At 38.9% G+C, this 16,204-nt stretch overlaps 1 protein-coding gene across 6 annotated transcripts in view; it reads left to right on the forward strand.

The window, feature by feature from the left end:
* The window catches only part of LOC138803463 (forkhead box protein J3), a 108,097-nt gene that overhangs the window by 33,827 nt on the left and 58,066 nt on the right, over positions 1 to 16,204 (forward strand). For all 6 annotated transcript variants that reach the window (XM_069987515.1, XM_069987518.1, XM_069987512.1 and 3 more), the window contains one exon: positions 12,947 to 13,021. In XM_069987515.1, the coding sequence (XP_069843616.1) occupies positions 12,947 to 13,021 (75 nt within the window). The remainder of the gene's footprint in view (positions 1 to 12,946; positions 13,022 to 16,204) is intronic.

The following is a 16,204-nucleotide window of genomic DNA, read 5'->3' on the forward strand; positions in this document are numbered from 1 at the left end:
TTAATGTTTATGTATTCATTTAGTTTTTCTTTGCTATTAAAAGTTTTCAGTTCTCCATCAAATGTGAATGCTAGCTTTGCCGGGTAGATCAGTCTGGGTTGGCAGTTATTGGCTCTCAGGGCTCGTATGGTGCTTTCCCAGGCTTTTCTTGCATTCATTGTTTGTGTGGAGAGATCTGCAGTAATTCTTATTTTTTTCCCATTGTAGTATAGCTCCTTCTTCATTTTTGCTGCATGCAGGATTGTTTCCTTATTATTCAGATCTATCATTTTTACTATAATGTGTCTAGAAGTGTTTCTCCTGGGGTCTTGCTTGTTGGGTGTTCGATAAGCTTTTGTGATGTAGTTAAGATGGTCGTTTTTGAGGTGGGGAAAATTTTCATTGATTATCTTGTTAAATAGGTGTTGCATTCCCTTGCTCTGGAATTCCTCACCTTCGTCCACTCCAATTATGCGAAGGTTAAATTTTTTAGCATTATCTGCTTGCTCTTGAATATCCCTTTGGTTTAATTTGAGTAATTTTTCCATATCTGTCACTTTTTGGTCCAGTTGGTGTATTCTGTCTTCTGTATCTGACACTCGACCTTCCATTTCATTCACTCTGTTGACAGTGGCTTCTATTGTGGTTTGCATGGAGGAAATGGATCCCTTTATGGATTCAATGTTGGTTCTCAGAGTACTGATCTCACCTCTCAATGAGGTATGCATTACCTCTAATTTGGCGTTTATCTCACTTCTTATTGAGGTTTGTGCAGCTTCTATTTTTGCATGCATCTCTTGTTTGATACCCTGTATCTCTTTGGATAGTTCATCCTTGTGCTCTTTCAATTTCTGATAAATTTCTCGCTTTATTTCTTGAGTCATTGCCTCCAGCAACCCTTGGAAGTAGCCTTTGTCTTCCATTCCTGCTTTGCTCCCACTGGGGCTCTCCCCTGTGTGGCTGCTGGCTTTTGAGGTGAGCTTGCTGTCCTGGGTGGTAGTAAACCTTGTGATTTTTCTCTGTGATTTTCGCATGGAGGTTCAGGAGACTGCTCTTCAATTTTGTTTTGGTGTGTCTGTCTTTGCTTGGTTGCTGATTCTGTATTGGTAGAGAGAGTCTGTGCCTGATCTGGGTTCTGTTGGGAGCCTATTTCCAGCTGCTATTCTGACTTACTTAGGATTCTCAGCTCTCTGCTGTAGATTGCTGACAGTTCCCGCCTTTGGAAGGGTTGAGCAGCCTAGACTGCTTGTGTTTGCTCCTACGGGTGCTCTTGTGAAGAACAGATGCTCTGGATGCACTCTCCCAAATGCTGGAGTCTGCTATGGGCTCCTGATGTGTTTTTGTTTATTTGTTTTGGGCTGGTTGTGGGCTTGAACTCTAGGTTTGGGTGCTGTCCCTCAGCTTTTCAGCTCAAGGCTGGCACCCTACCGTTTGAGCCACAGCACCACTTCTGACCCTTTTTGCTTTTGTGATGCTGAGGAATCAGATCCAGGGCCTCATACATCCAAGACTATCACTCTATTGCTGAGCCGCCTTAACAGTCTGAGCTCCTGCTTACTATCAGGTGCTGGCAGCCTGTGTTGCCCAATTCCCAGTCTAGGGTATATGGGTGGAGTTTTGGTGGGGTTTGGGCTTCTCTTGTCCTGGGCCTCCAGGTCTTTTGTTGTCACAGGCGTGCTTCCCGGGGGAGTGTTGTTTCCTGGTTTTCTCCCCTCTGTTGAGGCGTATGCTCAGCTTTTTACTTCAATTGGGAGGAGTTGGTTGTGTTGTTCAGGCGCCGGATCCCCGGGCCTGGTTCCGGCCCCAGCCTGGAGCGCGCTTGTTAGGCCTGTGCTGATGTGTATACCACCTAGGTTATGCAGCCTGGAGCGCACTCGTTAGGCCTGTGCTGATGTGTATGCCACCTAGGTTATACAGCCTGGGGGACACAGTTCAAATTTCTTCTACTGTTGGTAGTCTTGACCCAGGGGCGCTGTTCCTGGCTTGGGCATTTAAGCTCCCTTCCAGGGGTGCTCTTGCTCTAGCCTGGCCAGCTGAGTGTGCTCCACGGGCTGGTGGAGCTCTCAAACAGTTCCCAGTTTTAGTGGGTCCTGTGGTCCGGGTGTTGGGGTAGGGAGTCTAGGTCAGGGTCTGGGGATTCCCTCCAGCTCTGGTCTCCCTTGAGGGATACACTTCCCCTGTGGGGTACTCACCCTGGAGCTGGTTGTTTCTGTGTGGTGTAGGTCGTCAGTTGTTGTTGCAATCCGGGCTGGGTTGGGCGGTGGTGGCTCTGTGTGATTCTTTTCTGTCTCTGCCTCTGTCGAAGCTGTCGGGTCAAGAGTGTCCCCGCTCAGACAGCTTCTTCGCGGTACCTCTGGGGCCCGAGTGGCCCCGCCGGGTCGTTGCGATCGTGATCGGGCGGGCGGGTGGGTGGTCTGCAGACAGTTCCCTTTGCGCGCTGCTGGCGGTTTTGGCGGGATGGAACCTCTCTGCTCGGGTGGAGAGTGCCGGGTCGTTGCGATCGCGATCGGGCGGGCGCGCTGCTGGTGCCGAGCGGCTTTGGCGGGATGGAGCCTCTCTGCTCAGGTGGAGAGTGAGGGGTGGGGGTGGGATCCTCGTGGAGACTCCCGGCTGGTAGGCTTCTCTGTTCCTGGCGATCCGCTGTTCTGTAAACCAGTACCTGGTGATCTGAAAGCGGCCCCCTGTGTCTCTGCAGTGTCGCTTGGGGCTCCCGCAGCCCCCGCCGGGCCGGCTGGCCGGCGGCTTGGCGCACTGCCGCGCGGCCAGTAAAGGTTGGGGGAGGGGTCTTCGCTTTTCTTCTGAAATTCTTCTTTTCCTCTGTTTCTTTTTTGTTATTCTCCGCCTCTGGTTTTTCTCTGAGTGTTCGTCTTTTTGTTGTTGTCGGTCTCTTGGGGAGATTAAGCGTTGGAGCTCGAACTCTCTTTTTGGTTGGAGAGAGCTGTGGCGTTTCCCTACTGCCCCGTCGCCATCTTGGTCCCCCCTCCTTTTGTTTGTTTTTTTTGAGATAAAGTCTCACTGGGTAGCCCAGGCTGGCTTGGAACTTACTACATAGCCCTGTATTCTACTTCTGCCTCCAAAGTGCTGAGATTACAAGCATGCACAACTACTTCTTGTCTACACTTTTTTTTTCTTTTGGTCAGTCAGGGGTCTTGAACTATGGGCCTCCCTGAGCTTTTCTGCTCAAGGTGAGCGCTCTACTACTTCGTAGTCTACACTGCTTTAAGGAGCCCTTTGATGTACCATTACATTAATGATTAGTTGATTTATGTCATACAACAAATATTCTAACTTAATTTCTTTGTCTCTTTTTCCTTTTTTTTTTCTCCCCTTTGTTCTTTTTCTAGTCCTGGGGTTTGAACTCAGGACTTGATGTTCTTGCTTGGCTCTTTCTTTCATGGTTGGCTACCACTTGAGCCACAGCTCCACTTCTGACAGTTTTTGGTCATTAATTGGGGACAAGAGTCTCAGAGACCTTTCTGCTTGGGCTAGCTTTGAACCACGATCCTCAGATCTCAAACTTCTGAGTAGTTAGCATTACAGGCTAAATACTAACCGCTAGTGCTGTTTCTGCACATGTTTTATTCATTTTCTTTCCTTTTCTTTCTTTTTTTTGGATGCTGATACAAAGGCTTGAGCTCAGGTTCTTGTGCTCCAACTTTTTGCTCACAGTTGGTATTCTACTAACTTGACCCACCTCTGGTAGACTGACATTTTGCTGGTTTATTGGACATGAAGTCTTGCTGAATAGTTAGGATTACAGGCATGACCCTCTGGTGCCTTCTTATTTATTTTCTTACATAGAAATTATCTAGTTATGGGTTGTGGGGTATGTGCATCCAAGTGGGGAGGAAGAAAGGGGTTTTGTAGGGATTTTTAGTTGTTTTTAGTTATTTATCAGATGAGACTTTAAATCTTTCCTAGGCCTTCTCACTTCAATCTTTGTCTTAGCATTTGACTAAATTTATTAAAGATATTTGCTGATGGGTTATAAATCAGTGATATACCTTGCATCATGACAGATAATCAGATGTTAAGGGAAAAAGGACCACTTTGTATTTTTGTGTCTTCCATGCTATAGCATACAGTGCTTTTTGTTTCCTCATTTATTATTAATAGCTGTGTATTCAAATTTCATATTTTGTTCACAAATCTTGTTTTATTAGTTTTTGCTTTTGTACACACTCAGATGGTACTTTTTCTACTTTAAGTGTATCAAACACTATTCTAAGTGCTTTTTATGCCATTGTCTCCTTAAGCCACACAGCAGCCATATTAAGTAGATCATCATTGTCCATGTTTTAAAGATAAGAAAACTGAGGCTTAGAGAGGTTAAGTTTCTAAAGTCTCTTCGGCTAGAGAATGGTATAGCCAAGATTTGGTACTAGAAAATGATAGAAATGTACTTATCACCCAGTCTGGAAGAAATGGTTATATTGTTAATGCTCATAGAGTTCATAAGTTTTATAGATTAGAATGATGGTGATTATTATTGTGAAGGTTAAAATGTGTTTGTAACTGTTGCTATTTATAACTATGCCACAGTACTGTGAAATTAATATAGTTACTTAATATCAATAAAGAAATCTTTGGGGGAAAACCTGAAAAAAATGGATTTGGTGCTAGAATTGCTAGATTTGGAGATATTAGTACATATAACCTTAACTAGTATACAGGGTTTATAATTTTGCAAACATGACATAAACATCTATTGAACTTGTTAAGATGAGTTCCCTCTTTCATTACTGAGAGTTGATTGCTAATAATATCCTTTGAATGAGAGTCTACTCTAACATAGTATTTCAGTGGAGAAATACATTATAAAATTTGACCCAAGAATCAAAGCATACATCAAAGCAAGTAGCAGTGATTTACCTAAACAGTGAAACTTTGCATTGAAGATGTCTTCTGTCCAGGTGTAGATGAGGGAGCTTGGAGATTTGGGTAAATCTGTTTGGCATTAGAAAACATAGAGAGTGGCCACCAGGAATTTGTGGGTATTTTATCAACTGTTATAAACTTAGATGCCTATATGTACCAGACAGGTAATAGTAGATAAGTAAGCAGGGTACCAAACTGAAGAGTGCACATCTTATGTAAAAAGAATAGCTATTTTCTAGTTCTCCAAAGAAAGTGATAATCTGGATTTTTTTTGAAATTTTCCTGTGTGTGTGTATGTATGTGTGCATATGTATGTATGTGTGTGTGTGCATGCATGTGCACGCGTGCATGTGTGCCTGCCTGTCTGTCTATCAGTCTGTCAGTCCTTGGGCTTGAATTTGGGGCCTGGGTAGTGTCGTTGAACTTTTCTGATCAAGGTTAGCTCTCTTCCACTTGAACCACACTTCCATTGTGGCTTTTTGGTGGCTAATTAGAGATAAAAGTCTCATGGACCTTCCCACCCAGGATCTTCCCACCCAGGATCGATGATCTTTAGATCTTAACTCCTGAGGAACCAGGATTATGGGTGTGAGCCACTAGCGCTCAGTGAAATTTTCCAATTTTTAAATGTTACCAATTCTAAGTTTCTTAAATATTTTGCAGTGTTGATATGTCAGTTGTCTGTGTTCAGCCTATGGACGACTAATTTGGAACCTTTTTTCCCCAGATAATTTTATGTCCACTCACTGATTAATGTTTACCATCTACCTTTGTGAAACATTGTGGTAGGCTTTGGCAAAACTGATAGGCTTGGCACATTGTCCTAAGGGAACTTACCCTTATTAGATGAAAATAATAGATACAAACAAGTAATTATGTGCCTATATAAAAAACTTTAACAGAGAAATGTGGAGTAGTACTGTTATACAAATAGTTGAGTAACTGTGCATATCTACTCTGAACTAAGTCATGAACATACTACGTATGTGACCTATTATAAAATATTAGGGTATGATTATAGTTAAGAGTTGGTGGGGAATATGAGAGGCTACTTTTGGATTAGTGCTAACTGGTACATCAGCCAAGTCCTATTAGAATAAAAGGAATCATTAGGAAGCTATTGATGGAAGTGGTAATTGAGCTATATTTTGAAGAGGAGTATGAGTTAGAGGAATATTTTAAAATTAAGAAAGTCATAGGTATTGCAAGTAGAGAGTTGGGATGATCCTGTGAATGAATATATGATTGCCCAACTGAAGAATTTTGTCCAAATTTTAAATACCACATAAAGTTTGATTATGTTCCTCATTAACCTGTCTGACCTCAGTTTCCAATGAATTATAAATCTGCCTGAGAGCAACAAATCTAGTCTGATGATACTTGTTGGGATTTAGTCCTAATCATTCTTTGAAATTGCTAGAAGTAGTGATACACTTTCAACTGAAAATAAATGATTTAGATCTAAAGACAGAGAAGTGTAGGAGGGGAAAATGATGATAGGTGGTACAGGATAATGTTGCTTTTAGAACCAAAAGATCCTCAGAAAGAAATATGAACTAGAAATGGATGGAACTGAAATGAAAGGGATGTAGAAGAGAATAAGATTTTAAGTGTATCTTTTTATATAGTTTTAGTAGTTTGTTTTATTGTTTTTATTGGTTGTGAGGCTTGAACCCAGGGCCTGGGCACTGTCCCTGAGCTGCTTCTGCTCAAGGTTAGTGCTCTACCACTTGAACCACAGTGCCACTTCTCAGGTTTGAGTGATTAATTGGGACTTTGCTGCCTGGGGTTGGCTTCCAACTGTGATCCTAAGATCTCAGCCTCCTGAATAGCTAGGATTACAGGCATGATTACAGCACCTAGCATCAAGTAGTTTTTGATTCTTTGCTTGTGGGACAAGGTCTTGCTGTGTAATCCAAGCTGGTCTTGAATTCATTATCTTCCTGCCTCAATCTCCTGAGAGGATCATGCATTTGCCCCATCACCTCTTTTTTTTTTTTTTGGTCACTACTGGGGCTTGAACTCAGGGACTGGGCACTGTTCCTCATTGTCTTTTGCTCAAGTCTAGCACTGTACTACTTGAGCCACAACGCTACTTCTGGCTTTTTGTGTTTATGTGGTATACTGAGGAATCAAACCCAGGGCTTCATGCATGCTAGACGAACACTCTACCACTAAGCCACCTTCCCAGTCCACCCCATCACCTTTTAAATGTTTTATGAATTACAAAAAATTAAAAGAGATGAGAAAAGGAAACCCTAAAAATGAAGTTTTTTTTTTTTAAACCTAACATCATACCAAATTAATAACAGGAAAAAAACCTTTGACCATGACACTCTGACTATTCGTGTGTATTCTAAGGTCAAAAAGAAGGGAAATTATGAAGCTTAATTATTTAGTAGATCTGTGTTTGGTAGTAGTACTTCACTAGAGGCCTTCTCTATCTCCAGTAGCTCCAAGAATAGGAGAGAAGTTAAGATGTTGGGAGTAGTTCTGAAAATTTATATGCCTGGGTAGGGTAGAACAAATGAATACGTAGGTTGATGGGTTGAGGTATTTGGGCAGGGGAAGGAAGCTATTAGGACAGTCACAGTGGGAGAAGGTTCAGGTTGTAATTGATTGGATTGGCGGTACCACTTTAAATTCAAGTTAAAAAAATAAATGATTTTAAAATTTGGATTCTTATATCACAATTCCAGAGATTTTGAACTAGTTACTCAGAAAATAGCTTAGGAATTTTCATTAAAATATATCACAAGTCTTTGAGAGGCTACTTTTGGGATCAGTGTCAACCAACATGCCTTGATTATTTAACTAGAGCCATTTTTCTTAAGACTGACAGGGATCATTCTGACCTGTATACCCCTGACTTCCTGGGCTTATAGAAGATAGATACTACCTAAGTTGTATAGTCTTAAGCAATTTTTTTGTGAGGAGTATATATGTCCAGGCTTTCCCATTTCTGTGAGTGTTTTTATTTTCTAAATATGCTTTTTGTTTGTGTGAGTACTGGTCTAGAGGCTATCACTCCACTACATGAGTCACAGTTCTACTTCCAGTTTTTTTGGTAATTAATTGGAAATAAGGGTCTTAGACTCTCCTGTCCAGACTAGCTTTGAAACTTGATCTTTACATCTCAGCTTCCTGAATAGCTAGGATTACAGGTGTGAGCCCCTGGCACCTGGCTTAAATATCTTTCGAGGATCGAAGAGAACAGTAAGCAAGAGGGGTTCTTAGAAAAGAAGAAAGGGAGCATGAATTAGGAAGCTGTTATATTAGTTTTAATGAGATAGGTGCCTTGGGCTGAGGTAGTAACATAACACAAGATGGAGTGAAGTAGGTAGATATAAGGAAGAATTAACAAGACATCTCAGTTCTGGGCATTTACTCCAATGATCACAAACAAGGCCATACTAAAGCTATAACACAACTATGTTTATCTCAGCATTATTCACCATAGCTAAGATATGGAACCAGCCCAGATGCCCCTCAGTAAGAAGAAAATGTGGCATGCATATATATATATATATATACATACATATACACACATATACATACATACATACATACATACATACATACATATACACAGTGGAATTCTGTGCTTCCACCAGAATGACACCTACCCAATTGTTAGAAAATGGAACGACTTGGAAAAAGTCATGTAAGTGAAATAAGCCAGACCCAAAGAAATAGAGGTCCCATGGTTTCCTTTATTTGCAGTAATTAGTATATGTTTAGGATAATCTTATCAGATGAGCAGAAAAATTCAAAAGCTATCTATGTATTTGGATAGGTTCATTTTGCTTAGGATCATCTTATATGATCATATCTATGATCATATAAGATGATCCTAAGCAAAATGAACCCCAAAGTATGGATATAAGAGGTTTTCTTTGTTGTTGTTTTTAAAGTATTATGTGATTTTTTTGTTTCTTTTGTATGTTCTTCCTCCTATGTCACTGTATTTGATTTTGGTACCATGCATCTTGTATATACATATATCTAATTTGGGGAGAGGGAGGGGAATAACAAAATGCTGAAACAAGGACACAAGATGATACATTGCAACAATGATATTCATAAGACATTATGTTGGGGGCTGGGAAGGTGGCTCAGTGGTAAAGCGCTTGCCTTGCATGCATGAGGCCCTGGGTTCGATTCCCCAGCACAACATAAGCAAAAAGAAAAAAGCCGGAAGTGGCGGTGTGGCTCAACTGGTAGAGCGCTAGCCTTGAGCTGAAGTGCTGAGGGACAGTGCCCAGGCCCCATGACCGGACTCCCCCCCCCCAAAAAAAAAAGAAGACATTATGTTGAAATGAACTTTACAACTTTGTGTGTGGGGGGGAGAGGGGAAGTGGGGAGGAAAGAGTTAGTAGGGGAATAACAAAGGAGGGGGTACAATGCTCCATAAGAAATGTACTTACTACTTTACTGATGTAACTGTAACCTCTCGGTACAGCATCTTTACAAGAAAGTAAAATTAAAAAAAAAAACAAGACGATGATAGATTTGTTTTAGATGGTGAAGTAAGGATAAAGGCAAAGGTTTCTGATTGAAGCAGTTTAAAAAAATCATTTGATTAGTAAATGAATTAATTTGTAGTGGTATTGGGGTTTGAATTTGGCCTCTAGAATTACCCTACCACTTGAGCCATACCCTTATAACTTGTTTTAAATTTATTTTTCCAAATTGAGCCTTATACTTTGGTCCTGGGTTGGCCTCAGACTATGATCCTCCTACTTTTACCTTCCAAGTAGCATAGGTATGTATGGCTTGCTTCTTGAAACAGGCTTGCTTCAAACCGTGTTCTTGGCCTCAAATCACTAGTCTCCTATCTCTGCCTTCTGAGTAGTTAAAATTTTGTGAGCAACTATTTCTGACCAATACGGTCTTTAAACTGAGAAGGGAAAATCTCACAGGTTGGATATAAAGATTGAGTTTAGTTTCAGACATGTTGAATTTGAAGTGCTTCTGGAGATGTCCAATTGACAGTTGAAATATATGTTAGTACCCAGAAGTAATGTCTGTATTGTATTTAAGTGTCATGAATGATCACTGAAGTCATGGCTATAAATGTGATCAACTAGGTAGCAGATACCGCAGCATATAGGGAAATGAAAAAAGAACACAGGGTTAGAAACCTAAAAATTTACAACATTTAAGCTTTTTAGAGTAGAGATTGGTTCTTTTAGATTTGGTTCCAGTATATGACTATTATATTTTATTCCACATTTATTTTAGTAGTGTATGTCTTTTAAAATTATTTTTAGTGTTGGTCTTTTTTTTTTTTTTTTAGGTATTGGGGTTTGAACTCTTTTTTACATACTAGTCAGGTGCTCTATCACTTGAACCATGTCTTCAACCCTTAAATTATTTTTAGTGATTGCTGTAAGTTTCCTATATTTATCACAGTATGTTTAGGCTGCTAAAGCTTTAAAAAAAAACAGACTTGGTAATGTATGACCAATAAACATTTGTTACATTTCTAGAATTTGGGAATTCCTAGATGACGTTATTGGCAGATTTGGTGTCTGGAAGCTGTTGTACTAGTCTTAGTGAAGGTTCATAGATGGCTGTCATCTTGGTATAATCTCACATAGTAGAAGGGGCAAGTGAGTTTTCCTAGAATTTCTTTTCTAAGTGTTAATAATCCTTTTCATTGGAATTAAGTTTCAACACAATTTTTATTTTTATTTTTTGTTGATCATGGGTCTTGAACTTAGTGCCTAGGCACTGTCCCTGACTTTTTCAGCACCAGGCTGCCACTTTGAGCTACAGCTCCACTCACAGACTTTCCTGCCCAGGCTGGCTTCAGATTTCAGCCTCTTGAATAGCTAGGATTATAGGTGTGAGCAGTCAGTGCCTGGCTGTCAACACAAGAATTTTGAGGGGACACAAACATTCCATTCATTGCAACATCTTTAACTTACTACATTCTACTTTTATATAGTATTAAGCTATTTTATGGTTGTGTAAGACCTTTATAAATTATCCTTCCAGTTCCTTTGCTCCATTCTTTGTGTTGTTGTCACATGTTTTACATATTTTATAAACCCTATAATAAATCATTGCATTTTCTTTAGTCTTTGAAGAATTTTACAAGTAAGAAAATAAATTTTAAATGCACCTTTATTTTTATCATTTCTGGTACTCTTCAACCTGATGAACTTTCATGATAATGTTAGCTAGTTAGGACTAAAGAAAATAAATTCTTTGAGCTTTTATCTGGAAGTCTATCCCCTCTTCCCCCCCAGTATGGCCTCAGTGCTGGGATCTTAGCACTCCTGACTTTTTATCTTGCTTTGTGAGAGGTATTTTCACTGCATTTATAGTTGACCTTCACCTCCTCTCCCACTTTGAGTATCTTGAAATATCACTCAGTTGTTTTCTGGCTTACATAATTTTGAAAACATCCACTATAATTCTTTATTCTTCTATACATAATCTTATAATCTTTGTTTCCTTTCTGGCTACTTTTAAGGTGTTGTTTATGTTTTTGTCATTTTAACTACAATGCATATAGGAATGCATATAGTTTTTTTTTTTGAAGGGATTTGCTGAGGAAGTAAAGCAAGTACTTATAACTTCCAGCCCTTGAGTGATAAATTTTTAATTCACTGTGCTTGGTATGTAGGGTGGTATCTTGTGTTATTTTTGGAAATTTTTTGACTGTTAATTTGTGAAGTTTTCCTTCTGCCTCATTTTCTTTCTAGGACTTGAACTATATGTGTGTTATATATAATTATATATGTATCATATAATAACATTAATTATATATGTATTAAATAACACATATATTGTTTTTCAGTGATCTGTAATGTTTTATTTTAAAGTCTTGTTGCACATCTGTGTACATTTTTTGGTCTTAGTTTAGATTGAACCCAGGACCTCAAGAGCATATTAAGCAAGTACTTGCCCATTGAATTATACCCAACCCTTACCATTAAAAAAAAAAAGACTAGGGGCTGGGAAGGTGGCTCAGTGGTAGAGTGCTTGCCTTGCATGCCTGAGGCCCTGGGTTTGATTCCTCAGCACATAAGCAAAAAGAAAAAAGCCGGAAGTGGCGCTGTGGCTCAAGTGGTAGAGCGCTAGCCTGGAGCTAAAGAGCTGAGGGACAGTGCCCAGGCCCAGAGTTCAGGCCCCATGACCAGATCCCCCTACCCCCCCAAAAAAGGGACTAAAAAGTGGTTAAATACGATCTATAAGCTGTCTAGACCTTGTAGGAAAGCAAAAAGAAAAAATAGGCAACTTGGCGCTAGTGGCCCACCCTGGCTGCTCAGGAAGTTGAGATCTGAGGATTGCAGTTTGAAGGCAACCCAGGCAGGAAAGTCTCTTATCTACAATTAATCAAAGAAAAAGCAGGTGGTAGTGCTGTGGCTCAAGTGGTAAATGCTAGCCTTGAACAAAAGATGCTCAGGGACAGTGCCCAGGTCCACAGTTCAAAAAAAAGAAAATAGCCGGGCGCTGGTGGCTCACGCCTGTAATCCTAGCTACTCAGGAGGCTGAGATCTGAGGATCCCGGTTCAAAGCCAGCCCGGGCAGGAAATACCGCGAGACTCCTATCTCCAATAAACCACCAGAAAACCGGATGTGGCGCTGTAGTTCAAGTGGTAGAGCGCTCGCCTTGAGCTGAAGAGCTGAGGGACAGCGCCCAGGCCCAGAGTTCAAGCCCCACGACCGACAAAAAAAAAAAAAAAGAAAATAGTCATCACCTAAAATTTCACTTAAAACATTTTGTGTTTTGATTTGTTTCCAAGAATAAATTAAAGCCATAATCTGTGTACATTTTTGTATTTGTCCTTCAATATTTAATGTTATTATCAGGCCTCTTCCTGCATCAATAAAGCGTCTTAAATAGTGAAAATATGCTACATTATTGTGGAATTCACTAGAAATTGTCTTGTCTAATAACTTCCCTTTTCAGCATGCATAATTGGAAAATCAGGTTTAATTTGAAGATCATTCAAAATGTTTATTCCAGTTGTTGTTATATTCTGATGCATAGAAATATTTAGGTTTCTGGTTCTGTTCTCAAAGTTTACTTTTTTATTCCATTCATCCAATGAATTTTCTTCTTTAATTTCAGAATTCCATTCGACATAATCTGTCACTGAACAAATGTTTCCTTAAAGTGCCTCGATCCAAGGATGACCCTGGAAAGGTAGGATTATTTTGTTAAATGCATTTGGATTCTTCTGTTTGAATTATTAATCAGGAACCTTTGAGGTGTAGCAAGTACTCTTCTACCACATTTCACCCTGGTTTAGTTGGTATGTTTTAAGGACCAGCCAGTTAGTGAGAGCTTTTAAGCAAGAGAAAGCCAGCAAAAGTTAGTTTCAATTGTTTATTTTTCCTATTCTAGTCTTTGGTTGTGTTCGTAAGTGTTGTGCATTGAATTTAATTTGATGTTGGAACTGCTTGTAAGGAACTATAATCTATAAAACTATTATACATTGTAATAAGTAGCAAATGAAAAAATTCTAACTTTCAATGTTTGTTATTACTTTGTTTTCTTAGCTATTTTTTTTCTTGACTATCCTTCTATTGTTACATTTTTAAGTTTGTATCTACAGGGATTTCTTTTTTTAACTCCCCCTACCCTTTTAGTAGCCATGTCAACTGTAGTGTGGCTTTAAGTTGGTATAGTTGGTTTTTTGGTACTCCTTATGGAACTCAGGGTTTCATGCCTTCTAGCAGGTAGGTATTCTATTACTTGAGCCATTCCTCTAGCAATTTGCTTGGTTTCAAAAGCTCAGACCATGTCTGTTTGGACCATACTTGGTTGTCTGCGTAAGTTATTAGATTAAGACTTTTAGATATTGTACCTATTGGTAAGATATATTCTTGTTTGAATGGTTAGACTTCTTTAGGCTAATGTCTCTGGAAGTGTAAGTCTAATCATATAAACACCCTGCATAAAAATATTCCTCGATGTCTTGGGAGATACTTGTTTACTATGTTATAAAATATCCTTTATAATCATTTGCTTAATCTGTCATTTGAGTTTAGATTCTTTTCATTCAAAATTTACTCTGAAGAACCTCTTGAAGTTTCCAAAACATGTCTTTCATATGGTCTTAAAGGCCTATTGCTTGTCTTTTAAGATTGATGGGTAACATTACCTCTCTGGAACTTTTGTTTTCCCATACTTCAGTTTGTTTTGCTTTCCTGTTATTTGTCATTGTCCTGTCTTATTTCTTTATTTTTGGGCTTGCTTTCTCTAATTTACAGTGACTATCACATAGTAGCCAGTGATCTTTCAAAGATGTTAATTGACCATACAGTTTTTGTTTGACTGTTTTTCAAACTCTTCATTAGTTACCTACTGCTCTTAGGTTAAAGATATTTTAGGCTGGGTACCAGTGGCTCATGCCTATATCTTAGCTATTCAAGAGGCTGAGATCTGAGGATCGCAGTTCAAAGCCAGCTTGGGCAGGAAAGTCCATGAGACTCTTATCCCCAATTAACCACTAGAAAACTGGAAGTGAAGCTGTGGTTCAAAGTGGTAGAGTGCTAGCTTTGAGTGTAAAAGCTCAGAGACAGCTCCCAGACCCAAAGTTCAAATCCTACAACCTACTAAAAACCAGATCATGTATACTTAGCCCCTGATGCTTGCACAGTGGCTACTGGTACTGAGGAGGCCCTCTTGTTCAATGGTAAATCTGTATCTTCCACTAGACTTTTAGCTTCTTGAGGTTGCAATTTCTATCTTAAAGCAGACACCCCCTAAGTAAGCAATGCTTTATAGTGCTTTTTGGCATCTACTTTATCAAGTGGTTCTCCAAAAGATTGTTATATTACTATAATAGTCTTACATTTTTATCCTTGTTCACACCTCTATAACTTTGTGAACAGTAATTGACAATAAAAATTTTCTTTCCTTTAAAGCAGACTTATTTAAGCTAAGCTAGAATTTGATATACAAATTTCTTTGTAATTTTTTAAATAGGTAGTCTTATGAGTCAGATTAAGAAATACTTTGAAAAGACGAGAAATTTTATTTGAAATTTGTAAAGGCACTAATGAGATTTTATAAACATTTGATTCTGATTTAACTTTTTTTTTTTTTTTTGGTGCTGGTCCTGGGGCTTGAACTCAGAGCTTAGGCATTGTCTGTGAGCTTTTTTTGCTCAAGGCTAATGCTTTACCACTTGAGCTATAGCTTCATTTTCAGCTTTTTTGGTGCTTAATTGGAGATAGGAGTTTATAGACTTTTCTACCTAGACTGGCTTTGAACAGTGATCCTCAGAACTTAGCCTTCTGAGTAGGAATATAGGCATGAGCCCCTGGTGCCCAGCTGATTTAACTTTTAATGAATTACAGATATTAAAATTCAAAGCACACAACAAGAATGCCTGACTTATTATGTACTATATTTTAACCAATTGGCGAGCAATTTAAAAACCTTGTGCAATGCCAGGTGCCGATGGCTCCTCCTACTCAGGATGCTGAGTAGCCCAGGCAAGAGAGTATGTGAGTAAGACTCTTATCTCCAGTTAACTACCAAAAAAGCCAGAAGTGGTTCAAGTGCTAGAGTACTAGCCTTGAGCACAAAAAGCTCATAGACAGTGTTCAGGCCCTGAGTGCAAGCCTCAGGACAAGCACAAAAAACAAACAATAACAACAACAAAAAACATCTTGTGCTATCAGTTTTTTTTTTTGCACAGAAGTTAATTTTTCTTCTATATTAAGTAATCTCACAGGTTAAGGAGATGTGAAAAACATTTTACTCTTTTACATTTTACTCTATTCTTTTGTTTTCAGAATTACCTGGAAATGAATTGAGTTCAATAAATTGAAGCCTAAGAGCTTTCAGCTTTTTCTGTTAGTCTCAAATTTATCAAAATACATCATTGTTCTAGTCTCAAATTTATCAAAATACATCATTGTTCTCATTAAATCATAATAAGTAAATACCTTATATTTGCTCTTACAAAGTACATTTTTAGTAATATAGTAGCATTCAGTTCTGATCGTAAAGTGAGGTTTAAATAACTGTTGTTCCTTTTGATTATGGATATAAATTAGTATTGTGTATTTGATCTTAATACATTCAAATGATTAAAGTCATTTTTATTTTTTTACATCAAACAGATTTTGTTTAAAGAGGAAACAAAATTCCATTGTTTTAAGATGTTTTGAAAACCTCAGTAGCACCTAGCACATTTTAAGAAGTACTGAAGAGTGACTTACTTATTCAGGTTCATTGTAGAATAAGAACACTGTTATATTGGCTAGATTTACAACCCAACATATAACTAACTTAAGGGTGGGTAGAGGGGCGATACTTCTGCAAGAACTGTAACTGGATTCTTAAGTTATTATCAATTAGGATATCTCTTTC

Source organism: Dipodomys merriami, unplaced genomic scaffold (assembly GCF_024711535.1).
Source record: "Dipodomys merriami isolate MVZ:Mamm:240054 unplaced genomic scaffold, mDipMer1.0.p SCAF_34, whole genome shotgun sequence".
NCBI lineage: Eukaryota > Metazoa > Chordata > Mammalia > Rodentia > Heteromyidae > Dipodomys > Dipodomys merriami.